This window comes from Falco cherrug, chromosome 2 (genome assembly GCF_023634085.1).
Source record: "Falco cherrug isolate bFalChe1 chromosome 2, bFalChe1.pri, whole genome shotgun sequence".
NCBI classification, from domain to species: Eukaryota; Metazoa; Chordata; class Aves; order Falconiformes; family Falconidae; genus Falco; species Falco cherrug.
Genome location: NC_073698.1, coordinates 102,992,509 through 103,012,463, shown reverse-complemented (window position 1 = coordinate 103,012,463; position 19,955 = coordinate 102,992,509). Strand labels below are relative to the sequence as shown.

General features: G+C 40.0%; 1 protein-coding gene across 2 annotated transcripts in view; it reads right to left on the bottom strand.

The window, feature by feature from the left end:
- APP (amyloid beta precursor protein) overlaps nucleotides 1–19,955 on the bottom strand; it is a 229,420-nt gene that overhangs the window by 37,187 nt on the left and 172,278 nt on the right. For both annotated transcript variants that reach the window (XM_055701097.1, XM_055701098.1), the window contains 2 exons: nucleotides 14,434–14,562; nucleotides 12,239–12,338 (listed from right to left, as the gene is read on the bottom strand). In XM_055701097.1, the coding sequence (XP_055557072.1) occupies nucleotides 12,239–12,338; nucleotides 14,434–14,562 (229 nt within the window). The remainder of the gene's footprint in view (nucleotides 1–12,238; nucleotides 12,339–14,433; nucleotides 14,563–19,955) is intronic.

The window sequence follows — 19,955 nt, the reverse complement described above, 5'->3', positions numbered from 1 at the left end:
TGAAAAAAACCTCAGAGATGTTTAACTTCTATAGAGAACATTTGTCCTTTTGCAAGTACATCATGTTATGACAAGTCTTCTGGTAGTGAACAGTGTTCAAAGCATGGAAAGCTTGGAAGATCCAATTCAGGAAAGCATTTATTACCATGTAATGATTACTTTAAATATGATTTAAGTGGCTTTTTCGTTAGTGATGGACTTCAATGCACATTTAGTTTTGTACATAGCTATGCAATTGCAGAGAGCTTTGAACAAATGTTCATAAGAATTTCCACTCTCCCATTTTTACAGCCCACTATGAACTCAAGGTCTTGGAATTTTGTCTGATTTTGTATGAAGGCTGCTAAGACACTTTTTACCCTAAGTGAAAGAATATTATAGTTACTACAGATGTTTAGCTACCTGACAGCTACACAGATCAGTTATTAACTAAAATATCAATATTTGGCTATAGATATGTGTACATTTATAATGTATTTAACAGCCAGTCATCTGATTAATGACTGCATTGCCCCCTCAGTTCAAAGTAGTATTAAAGGAAGTTCGTGGGATGAACTAAGTCCAAACCCAGAAGCTTATGTTATCTCTGAAAAAGTTATTAAATAGAAATGAAAGACCTTGCTCTCCCCTTACACAACTTAATGCCCTTTTGCCCATTTCTGTGGTCTCCTTCCCTTCTTCTCACACCCCCGCTCCCCCACCCCAATTCAATTTGGTTAAGTAATAATATTGTCTCAGAGAAATAATTAAACATTCACAGCCTCAAAAGCTCTGGATTAGAATGCAGAAAATTCCTACTGCCATGTTACGGCACTCTTTTGGGTAAAAATACTGGATGAAACACAGGTTTTTTGTACACTGAGCCCAATGTTTTCAAGATCGGCATCTCTCAGCTTCAGCATGTGGAAAGTTCCTCTCCAGGTAAGAGGATGGCAGGCAGACCAGGCAACATTAAAAAATGCTTGGGGAGTCTATACCATAACCAAGAACATCCCTTGCATGTCATCATCCTGATCCACGAGGCACTGTGACAAATTCCCCAGGTTTAAATTTAACTCCACAATTAATTCCAAATTAACATATCATTAAGTGCTTCAAAATAGGTTGAAGAGCCTAAATTAAAACAAATAAACAGCCTCCCTCAATCGTCACTGACAATTCTGCCAGATGAATCAGCATTCATTATTCCCTCTGTCTTCTGTGAAGCAGAAAAAGCCAAGTACATTTCCATCCTAAATAAGCAGGTTATAAGGCTTGTAAGTGAAAGTGTCCTGTAAAAAAACATTTATATGAAAAACTGCTATGGATTTTTACTCTTATTTTCTGAAATAATTATGTACTTTATTTATTTATAAGTTATTTATTGGTCTTATTTAATGATACAATGATCAGATTTATTTGCCAATTTTACAGTACACAGTAAAACTCAAAACTGCAGTAGAACCTAGAACTCGTACCACTTTCTAACATCTGAAGTAAGCCAGTTACCCATTGTTTTTTATAAATGCTTCTAAAGGTCCAAGTATGAATCCCACAACAATTTCTGATGTGTACTGAACTTGGAGGCAGCTTGGGAATCACTAAATAACCCATAAAAATCCACAAACATAATTTGTTGCACCTCATTCTCTTGGTCAAAAGAGAGCATTTCTTATGTGACTCACTTTTAATAGTTTAAATCAGAATTAAGCAAAACTGAATTATGCAGCATCTGCTCCAAACAAAAAATATTTTGACTATTTATTAAAGGCAGTTTTAGCACTTCATAGGCCAACTGCATCCTGGGTTGTCCGAATAGTCTAAAGAAATGCATTTATTAAATTTAACAAATACATCCATTAACTGGGATATGACCTATTCTGATGGCTTTTATGCCGTTTTTCATGTGCATGATCTAATAGAAGGAAGCAGAACAGTGAAAGGACTGGAACCCCGCCTAGGTAGCACTAGTCAGGAAAATGAATTTTTCAATTAAATTGGGCATATGAGAATCACACAGCAGGAGGAAGCTGTGCTGATGAAAGATTGCTTCATTTGTAATCCCATGCGCAATGGAACTGACTGTTAGGAGATTACTGCAACACTTCCATCAATCCTGCTGTTCTGTAAAATCACATATCCTCAGTAATTCTTTTCCGTTTTTATCCCAATAGTAAGAGCTTGCCTAGCAAGAACACGTCAGATACTCCTGGCCATAATGAGCACCTGTGATTTTTCACTCTGCGCATCTGAAGAGAAACTTTTGCTTGAGTAACCCAAAACTTGGTACATCATTGGCATTAGAGGCATATTTAGCCCTCCCCTCCTCAGGATACACAGCAATGCACTTCAGACTTCAGTGATTGAATGCCCTGGATAACAATTCCAGAGACTGCTCTGGGAACAACTGACTGACACGCTAGCTCTGTAATAGATAATATATGAAGCTATAAAACACAGGTTGTGCAGACAGTCTGTAACTGGTTCTCACTGGACACTTGGTTTGCTAGCATGTAAGAATTAAGATAATTACTTTGCTTCTTTCACAATATAATACTCCCTATTAGGAACCTGATCTTGGAGTGAATCACACAGAATGACACCACTGTTTCCAAACCAAGTAAATGGAAAAGAAAATCCATCGTTCAACTGCAGGTATGAAGTGGAAGCTGTTGTTGGGAGTGTCTGCGCTGCTTCAGTACTTGTGGACACTGACAAAATTAATTTGATTTAAGACGATAGGAAGATGATGTATTCATGAATTAAATTACACATACATTCAGTGCATCAAGAACATTTTCCATAACTAAGCATAATGACATTTCTGTAAGTGGGCAATATTCCACCAAGCCAGTGCCTCCCCACCTGAATGGAAGCTACACATCCAGAAAGCCAAGCTCTATTAAGCTAACCTAGTCTCAGATCATATCTCTGAACTGGACAACTGCAAGATGTTTTCAGACTTTTGCTATCCATCCAATCAAAGAACGCATTTAGTACGTGATGAACTAACTTAGTTCCTTTCATGGTAGACGCAATCCTCAAGAAATACAAAAAGCAAGGCCAAGAGAAGCCAAGCCACTTCATAAAAAAGTAAAATCAGACTTTAAAAAAAAAATTAAATACCACCATGTGCTTTACCTGTATCTTCTCAAAAAATAAATGCTTCAGCTTTTCTTTTCACTTGCACCAAAGACACAAGAGAGCAGGAAATCAACTCAAATAGTTTTTTATGAACAAATCTGTCACTGTGACATAATCCTGACCTAGGATGCTTTTTAAAAATCAAACATATCCAATATACTGATTTAAAGTAATACACTCACTCCTATATAGTCAATGTTTTCATACAACTGTAGCCTCTCTACAAGTAGAAACAATGGCCTTCAAGACAGAACAACACCTTTAAACCTCCCCTGCTAAAGGATGAAGTGTTTAGAATGAAAGATTTAAATACACAGTGAAATAGCAGATGCCCAGAAAAACAGAAAGTTACTTTGTTTATCATCTACAAGTCAATAATTACTATCAGAAGTTCCTGGTTTTCAAGTTCTAACACTTGGAGCACAAGACCAGATTTCCTTACAGGTACAAGTCAAATAGAGGAGTGCTTTTCAAACCACAGGAAAAATACTCTCTCAATAAACTTCATAAGACCTTTTTATTCTGATGAAATTTCTGAAAAGCAGATGGAAAACAAGATGTCCCATATCTTTCCCTGACAAAAATGCCACCCCAATCCAAAGTCATGTGAAGCCATCTATCCTTTTCACAATATCTGTAAGATCTGGAGGAAGCTGGCTCTTTTACTGACTGAAGTTATGTTCACAGTATTTATGAGATTAAAAGAGGGCTTGTGCACACAAAAATCAGGATTCACATCTTCTCTGAAGAACATTAGCGCCCATGACAAAGCACAATAGACCATTAGCTACAAAAGATGGGGAGGATATAGTATGCTACTAATGAAAGCATTTGAGAACATCAATGTCACTGAAGTGCATTTATATCTATTTCAATCATCTACTATTCTCTGCCTAATTTTCTATGACAGTTAAATAATCTGGACAGAAAATAAGAGATGCTTAGAAGAGGAAAATGTTGGATCTATTTCCAGGATTTTTTTTTCTTTTTCTCTGAAGCTGCAGCAAAGGACATATTTTACTAGCAGACAGAGCAGCTGAGCCTCCAACAAGAAGTAACTGAGGTTCTTCAGCTCCTCCAAGCTCCTGAATGGCATGCGGAATTTACAAAGCCTCACAACACGCAACTGTTACTCCAGCTGGCAACTACCTTTGCCTATTAAAATATAACACACTAAGGCAGGGCAGTTAGTTCAACAAGAAGTGCAAAGTCCTGCACCTGGAGAACAATCACCTCATGCACTGGTATATGCTGGGGGCTGACCTGGGGGTCCTGGTGGACCTGGTGAACATGAGCCATAAACATCCCTTGCTGCAAAGAAAGCTAATGGTATCCTGGCTTGCATCGGACAAAGCATTACCAGCAGGTGGAGGGAGGTGATCCTTCTCCTCTACTCAGCACTGGTGAGGCCACACCTGGAGTCCTGCGTCCAGTTCTGGGTTCCCCAGTACAAGAGACACACAGACATACCGGAGAGTCCAACGAACCGCCATAAAGATGATGAAGGGACTGGAGCATCTCTTCTATGAGAAAAGGCTGAGAAAGCTGGGACTGTTCAGCCTGGAGAAGGCTTGCACGGTATCTCATCAACGTGTATAAATACTTCAAGGGAGAGTGCAAAGAGGACGCAGCCAGGCTCTTTTCACTGGTGCCGAGCAACAGAACCAGAGGCAGAGGGCACAAACTGAAGCACAGGAGGTTTCACCTGAACATCAGGAAACGCTCTTTTACTGTGAGGGTGACTGAGCACTGGCAATTGGCTCTGCATGGCCCTGTCTGAGCAGCAGGCTTGGATCAGATGACCTCCAGAGGTCCCTTTCAATCGCAGCCAAGCTGTGATTCTGTGACATTAGCTGATTCCCCACATAAACAGAATACATCACCTTGCTCCAACAAATAGGTCAATGGTCTTACTGAGCTATTTATGGCATTTAAATGATTATAAAAATATATTATAGAGGTAACAAAGCGGCAACACTGATGGCTTAGTAAAGACCATAAGAAGCATGTGATGAAAAAAAGAACCACCTGGAAAAAAAACCCAAAAAGCTGAGGAGTGTGTGTGTGTGTGTATATATAATTATAAGGATAGCCAAATGCTTTAAAACCCAATGTCCTTGGGTGGAAGAGGTCTTAATTGCTTATCAGGCAGTTTACCTGGGCAGTATCACGTCAGTATTTAAGCATACAAAATCTAACTAAATGCTGCTGTGTAAAGCTTAACATAGAAATAATTTGTTTTTGTGGAAAAACTCTTGCTATTTTTAGCCACTGACCCAGAAATACATTTTTTGCTAGCGTTCTAACAAATCAGCTATTGAGCTGAATGATATGGGGCTTCCAGGGAGGACAATGAAAGATAAATAACCACAGAAAATTCAAACTTTGGAAAACTAAGGTTACTGGATATGCACAAATATGTTGAGTCCATTATGGGGAGAAAGCACAGGCATAGTTGGTGCTAGAAGTCACTTCAGGGTACCTGAGCAAATACACATTCTGCGAAGGCTGCTTTTGACTGCTTGTTCCAGTTGCATTTCCCTTAAGGGAAAAAAAAAAACTAACAATGGAGCAGAGTGGGGGAATGGTAAGCCTGTATGATAGAGTACAGGCACACCAAACCACCTCTCGAAAACTAGAAGGTACGTTTTACATCTTTACCTTAGGGTAAGATGTAAACATAATTGTACTACTTCCAGAAAATCTCTTTAAAGTTTACTGAGAAATTTCTGTATGGTGTAGATATACTCATCAAATCTGAATGGATGAGTTGCTTCCATGGAAAAATGTGCTGGTTTTAGAGAGACGAGGGTGGAAATTCAATGCTATGGTTTGGCAAAGATGACATTCCTTTCTGTCCAAAATTGAAGACACTCCCTCTCAAGTACTAGCCAAGCGCCTGGGGCAATTTAGAAACAATTCCATTGACCTCCAAAATGGCAGAAAGTATAAAACTTAAAAGGAATTGTCCAACCTTCCTCAGCTACAGATTTTTATAACTACTGCAGCTGCACACTGGATTTGAGGCTGTTTATTTTACCCTGGGTAAAAAGTTCAACTCCATTTGACTCCTTTAAAAAAAGAAAAAGAATACTAACTGGAAAGTATGGATAACCAAAGCCAGAGAGGAACTGCTTTCTTCAGGAAGAACATCTCTAGTTTCCCAGTCCTCAGCATGCTTCTCTGCACCTCTATCTACTGCTAGATATTGCTTTTATTTAACAACCAAGTAGACCTTTCCAATGCTTGTTCTCAGTAAGAGTCTGAGCCCTGCTTACACTAGCAAGTTGTGAAGTGGAACAACACAGTAAACGCAGATGACCGAGGCATTTGTTACCAGAATGTACTCCTATGTGAGCTAAAATGCTACGGCAGACAGATCCAGGAAGATTTGCATTGACTGCATTAAGCAGGTTTGTCACCTCGTGCAAAACCCAACTGTCCTGAGGATGAGCACCACTGATGACCATTCTTCATCTTTCTCTATGCCACTTCACTGAGCTTGGTCTGTCCCAGTACAGATAAATCTTAGAGTGCTTATTCATTTACCCATGCTTCAACATCCCTGTTCTTCTTGACCAGAAAAAAAAATATTAAAAAAAATTACGGCATTGGTAATCACACTGATAGATGACATTAATTGCATCAAGCAACTGCTACCATTACTTTCGCCTCTAGTCTAAGAGAAAAACTAGAACTGCCACCTCCGTGACCAACAAGCAATTTCAAGAATTTTCTAGTGTAAAATACAGCATTAGTCATAAGATAATTACTGTTCTTACTTGATATGAACTATATCATCCTGTAAAACCCCATTCCAAAACCACTGGTAACCTCATGACATCCTTTTAACAAGCTACTGACACATTTAATGTATGCCAACTTCCCTTTATTATTCTGATACCTCAATATGGCAACCCAACTTCAAATAAAAGGTGCAGAAATCCTAAGAATCGCTTCACAATTTGAAATACTATTGAAGGTAGAGTTCTTCCCTTCCCAAATCTTAAGATATAAAGTACAAAGAAGAGTTACAGAAAAATGAGACACTGAGAAGCTCCATTTCAGTCTTAAAGACATTACTAACTATATATTCAACATTTTAAAGGGACAGGATGAGGAAAGCAATCCAAAGGAAGTGGCACCAGACAGGATGCAGAATTTCCCTTTGCAAAGCCCCCAAGGATATGTTTTGATTTTGCAAACCATAATGGTTGTTGTTTTGGACTGCCTGCCTGCAGCAAGCAGCTAATGCCCTCAGAACTTCTTAAGGATACCATAGAATGAAAGGAGAACAGCATCCTAATACAACTCAGGGCAAGAAATGCAGCAAGGCTGTTGATTAACTACAGGTCAAAATTAGCAGCTAGAAACAAGACATCAGCAATTATCTTATAAATGCTGAAAGACCAGAAGCAACTGAGGTAGCACTAACTTCGCCCTCCACAGATGCAGACTGACAGGTATAGGGACCTAATGGTTGAAGAGGAAAGGGTAAAGGAAAGCAAGTCTTCAGACATCTTTACTCTGCAGCTTGTCCTATACTTACAGCTTTTTCTGAAAATACTTAAAAAAATCTTCACAGGAAGTTGTGAACCAAATGTCGAGAGGCAAATCTCTCTTGCTCAAATTCTGTCATGCTAAGCTGGAACACACAAATACTTGAAACAGCACATGACCCACAGCACACCACATGCATTTGGATGCAAGCAGTGATCTGGGGTCTGCTTCTTTCTGTTTATCCTCTCTCTCAGCTACATAATGCGAGTGTGGCTTCCAGAACATGCTGCAGAAGAACAAGATATGCACACTGGAACAGAATAATAAAATAACAATAGTTTGATTTTATTTGTCAAGAGACAAATGAAATCATATTGTCTTACTTACTGCTCATAACTGAATGTTTCAGAGCTATTACGATACTGCTGTGGTAGGCAGTGCTGAGTGTTTCATCAGTGGTGGGCTAGAAAACATGGAACTCGGGACTCAGTTTGGAAACAGGAAAGACAGAAATAAAAATTCAGCTCGCTGCCTGCTCATTTGACTGACGCACAAAGATCTGACGTAGCTTCTGATTCAGAAGCTGTGCCTGCTGTGCCCCTCCTAGCAATAAATTGCCTTACATACATGGATAAGCAGTCTAATCAAATAAGGATTTAAAGCAGGATGTGGTCAAAGGAACTACTGATTTCTCTTAAAGCCTACCATTGGTCTCTGAGCTTTTGTACTTATTAAATAGTATATGAGATTTATCAGAAGGAAAATGTGAGTACAGATACCTAGGTAAACAAATAAACTGCTCGCCTACAGTTTGCAAATAAGTATCTCTTCTCAGACTTTTTTGTGCTATGCTCCTATTCATGGGGCAGTGCTGGTGAGAAATACCACTTAAGACCAAGTACTGCATCTGCTGCTGCCAAGTGGCCTGGTTTGTAGCACATTTGCATCACTGCCCCTCGAGGAATCATTTGCAGCCAGAATGTTACATGGTCTTCTACACAAATAGCCTGCTTACGGTTTCCATGCTTTGTGGTAACAGTCATGGTCAGACAGAGCTCTTTCTGCGACTTGTAACACTGATACTTTTTCCCCTGCCCCAGTAAGAGACAGCCAGCAGTATCTTGCTTACGCACGTGTAATTTCCTGCTACAATACACGCCTGTCACCCTAACGGGGCATTTGCTTGCACATTACACACTGGTCAAATGTTCAGCAGAAAAATCCTCCCTTCAGCTAAGTGCTGCTTGCTACCCTTTGGAGTACTGTGGGTCTTCCCATGTATCTATATACTCAAACCAAGACACCTTCTATTTAAGCCAACGGACATCAACTGGTGATGAACACTCGCAGATAAGGACTACAACTCTTAAATGTTACCCTAACTTCCTTCCACAATCTCTGCTGGAGTTCTGAAAATAACCAAAAGTTTTAAAAAGCTGCTTTCAGTGTAGAAGCTGGATTTCGTATTTTGGATTCCACACCCTAAAACTATGGCTGTAAACCTGCCTTTTGAGGCAGGAACTTCAAACATATCCTGTATTTTAAAGGAACTCCGAACATCCAACTGCTGGATTGTGATTCATCTGATCACCAAGCATTAACTCAAATGATTGTTGAAGAAAACATTCTCTTATGCAGCTGCTATGCCCCAGGAACAACTCTAGATTCTATTTCATAAAATTAAAATTCATTGCTCAGCATAAAGACTTAAAAAATAACAGACAGAAATTAGAAGTGTGCACCTTATCTTCAAGCACATACTTTCCAATGACAGACCACCACCTGTTTCTCACAGATGAACCTTCGGTAGCAAACTCTCAGGAAGACGTAAGGGAAATTCTAATGTGTTTCTAGTTCAGTTTCTAAAAAAATTAAAATAATTAAATACCAACACCCGAGATTCAAATTTGTCACAGCTAATAATCGAGAAACTGCAAAATAGGGCATAATATTTCTAGCAATGAGAAAATCTAGTAAAAACCAGCACCTTATTAGATATAAGAGGAATTAAATCCACAGTACCAATTCACAGAAAACTAGATCTCATTTATTTTGCTGTTCACAGAACTACTTGTTCAATTTAGGGAAAAACTATCTTTGCCAGAGCTGTGTCTTCTAAAGCAAAGATTATTCATTCCTCAATGTGAAAACTGTTCATGAAGAACTCTCTGCAGCAAAGCAAGGAACTAGAAACCAAAAGTATAATGAACAAAAACCCTGAACTAAAACAATAGTCATCCAACTTGCATCCCAGCCTAACAGAAGAACTATTTCCAACTATGCTTCCTTACATGTAATTTATTATTCAGATACTCTGTATGTGACATGTTCTTATCTAGGTTATTTTTCACCTTTTCCACTGATTCAGACTTTCTAAGTCAATGGTTCTAACAAAAGGTATTTAATGAAACTTGTCTTTTTAATGAGAGTTGCAATATTTCTTGGGAATGTTACAACGTGCAATTTTATTACTATTTTACTTCATGGCTGCTGCAGCTGCAGTAGGTTTCCTTTTCCATGGGTTTACGAAGAGTACAGAGACTAAGAAATGCAATAATTTCAGAATGGAATTTGAAACAGACTGATCCGTGCTCAAAGCTAGGATACTGTCTCCTTTAACAGATGGGAATGATCTCACCAAACTTTCATTAAAAGCAGCATGTGAAACCAAGTATACAGCCAATGTTACCACAAGAAGAATGTTGATACTGAAAGAGAATAGGCTTTCTTCTGATTACTGGAAAGTATTTTAGCTAGTATAGCCCAGATCTGATAGTGATTTTTTTAATTTTTGCTGCCTGGTAACTCCCAGTATGAGAACTTACTTCTCATTGCTTTAAACTCTGCAAGGCTTTGAAGAGTTTTTAGTACACCCAAAACCACAAAAAAAAAAAACCAAGGTAGGGAAAAAGTACTCAAGAAACTATGATAGACTTTTCCTTTGAGATATCTTAGCTTCTCTCATCTTATTAGGAAATAATATCCTACTAATTTTACATTCTTTTTTTCCCCCTAAAAATTAATATTACATTTGAGATTAGGAGTCAGATTTTTGTAAACCACCTAGCAGTTAATAGACTTTTGCTCCCATGTCACTTCAAAGCCTCTGAAATTCCCTCCGCTTAGGAGGAAGAAGAAAATTTAGAAGAATGTCCTCCTCACCAAGAAGCATTAACATTACCAAGAACAGAAGAAATTGAAACTTCAAGCAAAAAAGCCAAGGGAATGGTAGTGGTGCAGAAAGAAAACAAACTGAGCGTCTTGGAGGACTAACCCTATCGGCATGTCCTTTGCTACAGAAATGATATGCTTTCAAATGATCAATAAAGTGTGGGGGGCTTCTTTCCCCCAAATGGCTATCTACAACTACAGACTGAGACTGTTGATTATGCCTTGTAACTGGGGAGCAGAACACGTGGTGAAGGATAATTACTAATTCTGCTATCTTTTTGTTTCCTCCCAACCCCTTCTTCAATTTCCTGATCTCATTGCCAGCACTCTCAAGCTACCTCACAAGTAAATGCACATCTCCTTCCTAATCTGTGCTTTGGGCAAATGAATCCGCCACTACTCCCTATCCAAACCCTTCACATGTCCTAAATGCATCCTAATCCTACTGCAATGGCATGCCTCCCTGTCTTGTGTTTTAAAGAAATCAATAATTTATTTAGTCAGCTGAAACTGGTTATTTGTGAAACTAATCCATTAACTGCCATTTGGCAGAGTATTACATCTTGCAAAAAAAGCTGTTCCAAAGACAGTGATTGTCCCATCTCCAGCCTTTGCATTCAACCATGTATTATTTTTCTTAAAGAAGTACATTAGGATTACGATGTCTAGAGCTGTGGCTGTATCTGAAATTAATATAGGCTGAGTTGCCTTGCTACAACACCACAGCTCACAGCGAAGTCCAAGTGCTGTGGATGGAGATCTCTCTGTTGTAGTAATGCCACAGCCAGAAGCAGGAACCTAAACCGGAGGAAAGACCATTCCCCCTCACAGCTATTTGCTGTGACAGCACTCGAGGAAGATGCAAACATGGGACTGTTGCTGTCTGACTGATCTGCAGCTCAGCCTATGCACTGGAAAAACAGTGAAAACAGGAGATACTCATCTGACCAACTAACCAAGAACTAAATGCATGACCATAAGATACTGCCAAGCCGAACATAGCAACTTCTAGTTGATACTTAAAACTCTTCTCGAATGATTGGGTCTGCAACTAATTTTTTAGCTGGGGGATTTCCAAAATATCTATAGCAAATAATGTAAATACTCACCAGGTATATTAAATATTCAAACCTTGGAAGGATTTGCTAAATCTCATTGTCAATAGCTGCATTGCTAAAGCATGAGGGCTCCAAATGTAAATTAATGTACTTCAGGGAAGACATTTGCAACCATGTGACGATGTCACTGCACGGGTTATACGGGCTTTGTCTTCCAAGTATTCATTAATTTAATTTATATTTTAAGAACTTTGGCAAGGTTACGCTCCTATTTTTCAGCTCGGACAGCGTATTGATAGGAGAAGTAAGATGCTGTATTTTAGCTTTTGGTGAAAATGTCTCATCACAGAAATAGTTCCCTTTTTCTATATTAACAGTTTGCATACCGACTTCATCCTGGATCTCCTCTGCCACAGCAGGCACATTGTAGAGGAAGGAGAGAGACTGGTTCATGCGTTCATATATCACACGTAGATGTGTCATAACCTATGGAAATAAAAGCATTTTAAGGAGGGGAATACTACTTTTAATTTGACACCACAAATGTTATAGGTTATAGAGAGCAAGACGGTTTTCACTTGTGTTAGGTTTAAGACTTCAGCATGCTCTGCGTACTGAAACTGTCAAATCCATTGCAAAAATTCACGTCTCCCACAGCTGCTACAAAAATAGTGTTCTAGAAGCTCTTCCATAGCAACTACCTGAAATCCCGTGGGAATGCAGAAATTTAAAGCAGGAGTTTACATTTGCTGTGGGGCAGAGCATATACCCAAGCAGCTATTGTGGCAGAAACCCACAGCCTCATTTACCTTTTGACAACATTTACCTTTGCCCATACCTGTAAGTTTTTACATAACACACAAACCAAGTGAGGCGCAACGATTGCTGCATCAAAATGTTTCAGCTGTTAGGGTTTTTTTTTCCCTTATTCTAATATTGCAAAAGAAATAGCGCTCTCTAGAATAAAAACCTTCAATTTTCTTGGTAAAAACATCTGCAAGCATTGTCAGCTGAAAACAAAAATATTTCCACTCAGATGCGTTACTGCATTGTCTCATGCGATTACAGCGCTATTGCCTCAGGTTCATGCACACTGCTATGAGTTGAGTCACGACATCCCATGATATATGCCTCCCCCAGGGTACTCTCCACAAGTATCACCTCTCTTCAACAGAAAGGGAAATTGAGGTGCATCTTAACAGACTTAGAAAACTGACAGGGCAATTAGGTGCTAAAAGGAAAATGGGCTGCAGATAGCAATTTTAATGAAACAACAGTAGATTTCTTCAAATCCAAATACATTATTTATGCTTCTGAACAAAACAATGTTTTCCATTTTCCACTGAAAAAAATTTCACAAACAGATCTTCCAGCCCACATTCCTCCAATCTTCTGACCAATTCAAGAAGCAAAGGTACTATAGAAATACTCATTCCTATGACAATATACAAGAAGTACAGTGAATTGTTTAGTATCTAAATGTCAGTTTCCATTTTTCACCTGTGCTGCCACACAACCTGTATTCTGCAAAATTTCGCTGGTTTTTGTTATTAAATAATCCAGTGGTTTAGAAATTAAAAAGTCATGTTGGATGCAAAAGGACATGCTTTAGTGTTTAAGACAAAGTAAAGACAACCATCACTGCAGAAGACTGTTAAAACTGCACATTTCTAACCCTAGTAATTTCAAGACAGAATGATCTCAATGTACAAGTCTGACTGGAAGAGATGTTTGAGAAATCTAATACGTAAATTGTGCCATTCAGGGAGGTATATGGTTTTGATTTGGCTTTTAGTGATGCCAGCCAGTTCAGAAACTGTGGAAAAACAGTGCTTCCTCTTGTAACCTGCAGAGGGAACAGCAGCAGAATCTGCAGATTACAGCACACTTTTTACAGCTTATCCATTGTGCCTACAATTTTAATTGACATTTGGAAAGCCAGCTACAACTTCAATATTGTTTTTTCTTGCTTTCTCATCCTCCACGATATACAAAGCCAACATGAAAGTTGTTCCAAAACATACATATTGAGGACTGGAGTAGCATTCAGCAGTTACAATGCTATGGACTACAGTGCCTATTTTGAATGAACATGTTAAACTTGAGGGCATCACAGCAATCACATACATTTATAGACACAAGTACCTCTGCAACGACTATGAAAAGGCTGGTTGCAGTCAGATGGCTGCACTGCTTCTGGTTCTGCCACTCAGCTGAGGGAAGCGTTAACTACGTGTAGTCACTAAATCTATTACTGACATTTTCCCAGAGGTATTATTTACAAAAGCAGTAATAAAGGCTCTGGGCATTAACGCCTTGGAGGGTCCTCAGGAAACGCCCACGACTGACCACACTGTCTAGATAGACAGAAACCCCGTTTTCCACTTCGCAGAAGACAAATTAAACCCACCCTATTCCTATACCGCTTTGCCTTAATCTTCTGCCAGAAAGCAGATTATTTTTTCTTGCATGCAAAGCTGTCCACAGAAAGGAGTCAGGTATTTTTTTAAAAAACAGGTTGACAGAAACTTCACAACAGTTATGAAAAAATACAACACCATTAACCCTCAGCGGGGATTACCTGAGATCTGATTTGGGCAGCTTTCTTCGGGTCTACCATGCGGACATGTTCAAAGTGTTTGAGAGTATGCTGTCTGTCTTTCTGCTCAGCACGCACATACTTCTTCAGCATGTTGAATACGTGACGAGGCTACAGGGAAGAAATAGGGAAAAAAAGAATCAGTTCAGAACACCACATGTTTTATTTCCTTGCACTGGAGACATATCCCAAACTAAAAGCACTTGGCCAGTCAGTGCCTGCAGCTGTCTTCTGAAGGCAGGTCTGACTGCTATCAGCAACATCCACTCACCCAACCTATTTGGTAGGAGGCACCTCTAAATAGTAGTTGTAGGTAGCAGATAAGGTCCCTGGGGAGGGTGTTCAGATTTCCTCCCTGACCATAGGGGGGAGTTTGGTTGAGTTTTCTTATCTAACTGCTCTACTATTGGCCCAACAAGACAGCAAGTGCCATCTTAGCCTGCTAGTTCACAGACACCCAACATCAGTTTCTTTTGGGCTTTGTTTCCATTCTCCCCATCAGACTCTGCTTCTCCTCTCCCCCAACTCAGGAAGCCCCCATGATACAAAATCTCCATTTTGCAACATTCACTGCCACCAGGAAAATCCCCCCAGATCACCCCCCAAACCGTGGACTCCTTCTGATTCCCGACTCCAACAGGAACATTACAAAGATTCCCAATATACACTCTACTATGCTGAATAATCAACCAGTACCAACATCTGTCAACTACAGTTAAACTTTAGCAAGAAAAAAGATTACACATGGTGAATTTATCAACAGTAAACAATGTACACATTCAGATTCACATCAAAAAGTAACCTGCCTAACAGCTGCACAGACCATGTGAATGAAAGCACTACTCTATCTAGGCCAAGGAAGAATCATCAGGCAGCAAAACGTAAAAATAAAATCAATAAATCAATAAATAGAATTCAGGATGCTCCCGTCTTGTCACTACTGCTGTGCCACCAGGGAGAAAAGAAAGAAGAAAGGAATCAGGAAGGGAATGAGCTCAGCTACAGAAAGTACACATCCAGAATTCACAACTGACTAAAAAGCCGTAAGAAAACAGGGTCACCTATGTGGTTCTTCTGAAGGTACTCAGCTTGGGTGCCTGATTTTATAAAAATCTCAGTCTATGTCTATACTGCAGGTGATTTTAATTAGTAAAACCTACTACATACATGCCTTAAGGCACATAACTGAATACAAACAAAGGAAAGGTCTGTACCTGAAGGGAACATGAAAACATACACACACTGGTGATAGAGCAGCAAAGACTAAGAAACACTTATTTCTACATACCCTCCTATTCTGTACAATAATACGGTTCCAAAACAGGGAAGTGTTCTCTAGCATTTGGCTAAGACATCCATTTTTAACTCAGTGTTCATGATGGATTCTGGAAATCCTGACCCTGCCACAAAGCTGCTGTGCTTTTGTGCACCCCACCTGAAGCTGCCAAGCACTGAAAAGCGTGATGCTGAGCCAGGTGAGAAGAAAGGGAAAGGTGACCTTATTGTGCAGCAGATTAAAGAACGAGCAGAAGAGGTGAACAGCTGCTCTGGGCACTGGCAGGGACACAGGAAACAGGGTGGGGAAGTGACAACGTGAGCGTCAGAGGCTCCATGCACAGCTTTCCAAAGCAGGAAGAACCGTGGGTGAAGTGGAAGTTTTAAGACTTAGATTCAAAGACAAATATAGAGCCTAAACTAATTTAACATTTACACGAGAGATGAATACTAAGCTATGGAGCTCAAACATTTCAGAATCTCTTCAGTTTAAGAGAAGCAACAGATTTAAAAACGTCTGAGGAAAGTAAACCAAAGGTTATTTGAAGAAGATCTGTCAGACAGAAATAGATGTGAAGCCATTGCCTGCCAGAGGATTAAACTTAGTGGCTCCAGGACTGAAGATTCATTCATGAGGAAAACAACCCCAAGCCCCCAAAGCCAAGCACCCTGGGATGAAGCTGCAAGAAACTGTGGACAAATACTGGAAAGTAAGTAATCCTCACAGCACTGCAATAATGGCCAATGCCAATGGTAAGCTTTACAGGAACAAAGGCTAGAATACCACGAAGTTTAATAATAAGAAAATTTTGAAGATAGACAACGTCATTACCTTTCCTGACAAGTTAGCTTTCCATTACCCCAAGACACATCAAGACAGCAGGTTAGGGCAGACTAGAGAGGAAAGGATTAATTTCTATTTCTTCAAGAGATGTTCCAATTTAAGTGTCATGTCTAACACCGGAAGGGTACAGTTTTTGTTTTCCCTAAGTGTATTTGTATACACTGCAATACGTCAATGAAACTTTTACATTAAGAGTCTCAAGTAGATTTGTTAATAGGATAGCAATATTGAAAATACCTGTCAAATGCCACTAACAGAAGTTATCACTTGGGCAAACTGGCAGCCCACCTTCCGTGCCTTTTCTAACATTGAGGAATGTCCTAAACTTATGACTATAAAGGAGAAATGGATATACATGCCTCTAGCATGCCTGGTCAAGAAATCTCCCTGTGATGGCAGCAGAAAACCATAATTCAAGTTTCAGACAATGCAGAAAGAATATTAAATGCAAGGTGTTTCCTTATAGGGGCAGAGACTTTGCTTTTTCTCAAGCAAAAAATATCCCCAAACCTACCACTAATAACTCACTGCATACAGGTATACAAGCCTAGAGAGAGTTTCAGTGTTTTGTTTTTAAAACTAGCCATATGCACGTTTTAACCCTCATGGTAACTATTGATCTAGTGATCTCACACTGCCTAAAAGCTTGTGACATTACTCTAACAGCAAATGATTCAAAGCTAAAAATCCTTGTGAAGCACCCAGTCACCTGCCCAAGGCCCTCCCGGTCAGCAAGGCACCGTGCTGCGCACAAGTTCCTAGGCTGGATGCAGGCACCTACGGAAACGACAGGATTCCCTGAACATCAACACCTAAGATATGTATGTACCCAGGCTCTCCTGAAGTGGAAGCTGAAATGGGTTAGAAGTCCTAGCACATAGACTTGTTATCACTAAAAATTTCTTTATTGTTACCCTTAGGAATCATGCTCTGCCTCAGCCGTTAAGGTAATATAGCGGGTTCGTTTCCGCACTGATCAAAAAAACCAAACCCAAAGGTGGCGGTATCCCTGAACGTTTGCGGTATGCTAGATCAGCTCTGCTTCCTCGCTGGAAGTCCCAGCCACACTGAATCAGGTCCAACCTCCGACTTTCCTAAGAACTCTGCAATGCTACTGCTGCTGGCCCTAGGGCTGTGGCCGAAGGTGAAGCTGTCAGAGCTGGTGACGGCAATGACAACTCTCCACCGGGCAAGCACAGGGTGAGGGAAGGCTCCACAGGCTTAGGACATGCAGTCAGACCCTGTCTGAAGCCGGTGTATCCACAGCTGTCAGTTACATCCACCCTAGGCAGGAACCTTCAGATTAAGTTATAATTTGCTGAAAATTGCACCGCTTTCATTTAAGTTTCCAAAATCAGCTAAATTAAGCTCCCAAGGCCTCAGCTCTGACACTGCCTATGGCAGAACGGCTGACACATCCCAGGGCCCGCTTGGCACTTCTTGCCAAACTTCATTAAAAAAATGCTGGGTTTAGCTCTTGAAATCTGCTGCATGTTCTGCCAGGGAAAACTCAGTGCGTTCAGGTCTGTAGTCACCTTAACAAAATACATGTTGCAGAGCAACAACCTTGTGTCGGCCACCAGAGGCTACCTAAGCCTCATGAAATAATTCCACTATTTTCAGTTGTATGTGCAGGTTTTGTTGGCTTGGTTATTTTGGTCTTCCTCTGAAAGCGACCAGAATACTTCCAACATGACTTCTGTTATCCCCATGTTTTCAGTTACCCTGGCTGACGCTGCTGGGGACTGTCATTTAGCCAGCATCAAGACCAGCCAGTGACTTCCTAAGCAACAGGATCCAGCACCAAATTCAGAATGCGTATTATTTCATTACCAGTGCCGTTTAGTTAGGAATAATATTGGCTAGAGAGTACTCCAAAACCCTGGACTGGCTGGCAAGAAGCTTAAATTCACAGTCTTACGGCACACACTCATGACTCAGGCAAATGCAGAAAAAAAAAGACACAAACGCTTCTAACAAGGTGCACAGCCGGCAATGCAGGGTGAAGCAGTGTGAATGCTACCACGACACGCTCTTCCCGACTGCTTCAAGCACACACTGTCAAGCCACTTGCTTCCACGAAACTCACTCCAAAGCTCCCCCTTCTCAGCAGATTCAAACACCCGTTTTTTATCTAAAACTAAGCACAGATCGATTGCAGCCCTCTCACAAGCTGCTGTGACAGGCCAACAGCTGTACTCATGTCTGTGGGTATTTCAGTTGTCAGTTTAAAATCCTGTTTATGCTGGAGAACATTGTTAAAATATTATTTAATGTAGTTTTCATGAGTATGTTTGGACTTGCACGTATTCAATATATTTGGTACAAAGTAGACAGGTTCACAGACTACGTATGTGGTCTATACCGACTGCCTAGGTTGACAATGCACCATTACAAGCTAATTTTCTACCAAAACCTGTAGAGAATATGCCTTGTCTTTATTTGGAAGACTATTATTTCTGAGAAAGAAAAATAAATAAATAAATAGGTAATAAAAAGTGTGTGTGTGTACATATGCCCCAGGGCAGGTTTAAGGACCTGTACTGCAACCAGCCCCCTGGTTTGATAGTTCACCCAGGCAGTCCTGACAGCTGGTTATCAGGTTTCCCGCTGTACAACACACAAACTCGAATGAAGCAGAAAATGCTGATGGCTCCTTGGCTACCTGGTGCTGAGTTCCAGACCCGCTGACTGTAATCCAGTGCCTTTATTTCAGGTGGCATCAGCACCGAGATAAGGTCACCCCCTTAAAGGAATCATATATGAGATCTAAAATGCCCCCTAAAATGGCTTCTAGCAAGTAATATATATAATGACACACAGAGAGACATTAATATAAATATGAATATCTGTGCATGAAGATGCCCCCCATGAACTCCACATTGATCCCAGTCTACTATTTCAGATTATAAGGGAGTAATGAAATTGCATTTTCACTGAGCTTGAAAAATGGAAACATCAAACGCAGTTTGGATTGCTAAAATGTAACTTATACTCTCCTCTCCTCATGGAAATCTGAAGTACTTACTACAGAGAAACACCACAAAAATCACATTAAAGTACTTCTAAGTATTTCAAATACAGCTTCCCATCTCTATGCCATGAAAATTCCACAGGAAATTCTGAGCTGGCTTATAATTTTGATCAAAATTCTCTCTGCATCAGAGAGGAAGGTTTCACAATGCTGTATTGTGCTATTTAATCTTGCTTTCAGAGAAAAATCAATCACCAGTCCTTTCTGATTACTGCTTTTGAGATGTGCAACAATTGCTTCTTTTCATTCACCCAGGAATACCTTGTGTACCATACTAGGTATATATTTTACCTGCTGTTATGAACTTGCAGGTCATGTTTCACACAGTAGTAGCAGCTCATTTTAGGAGCA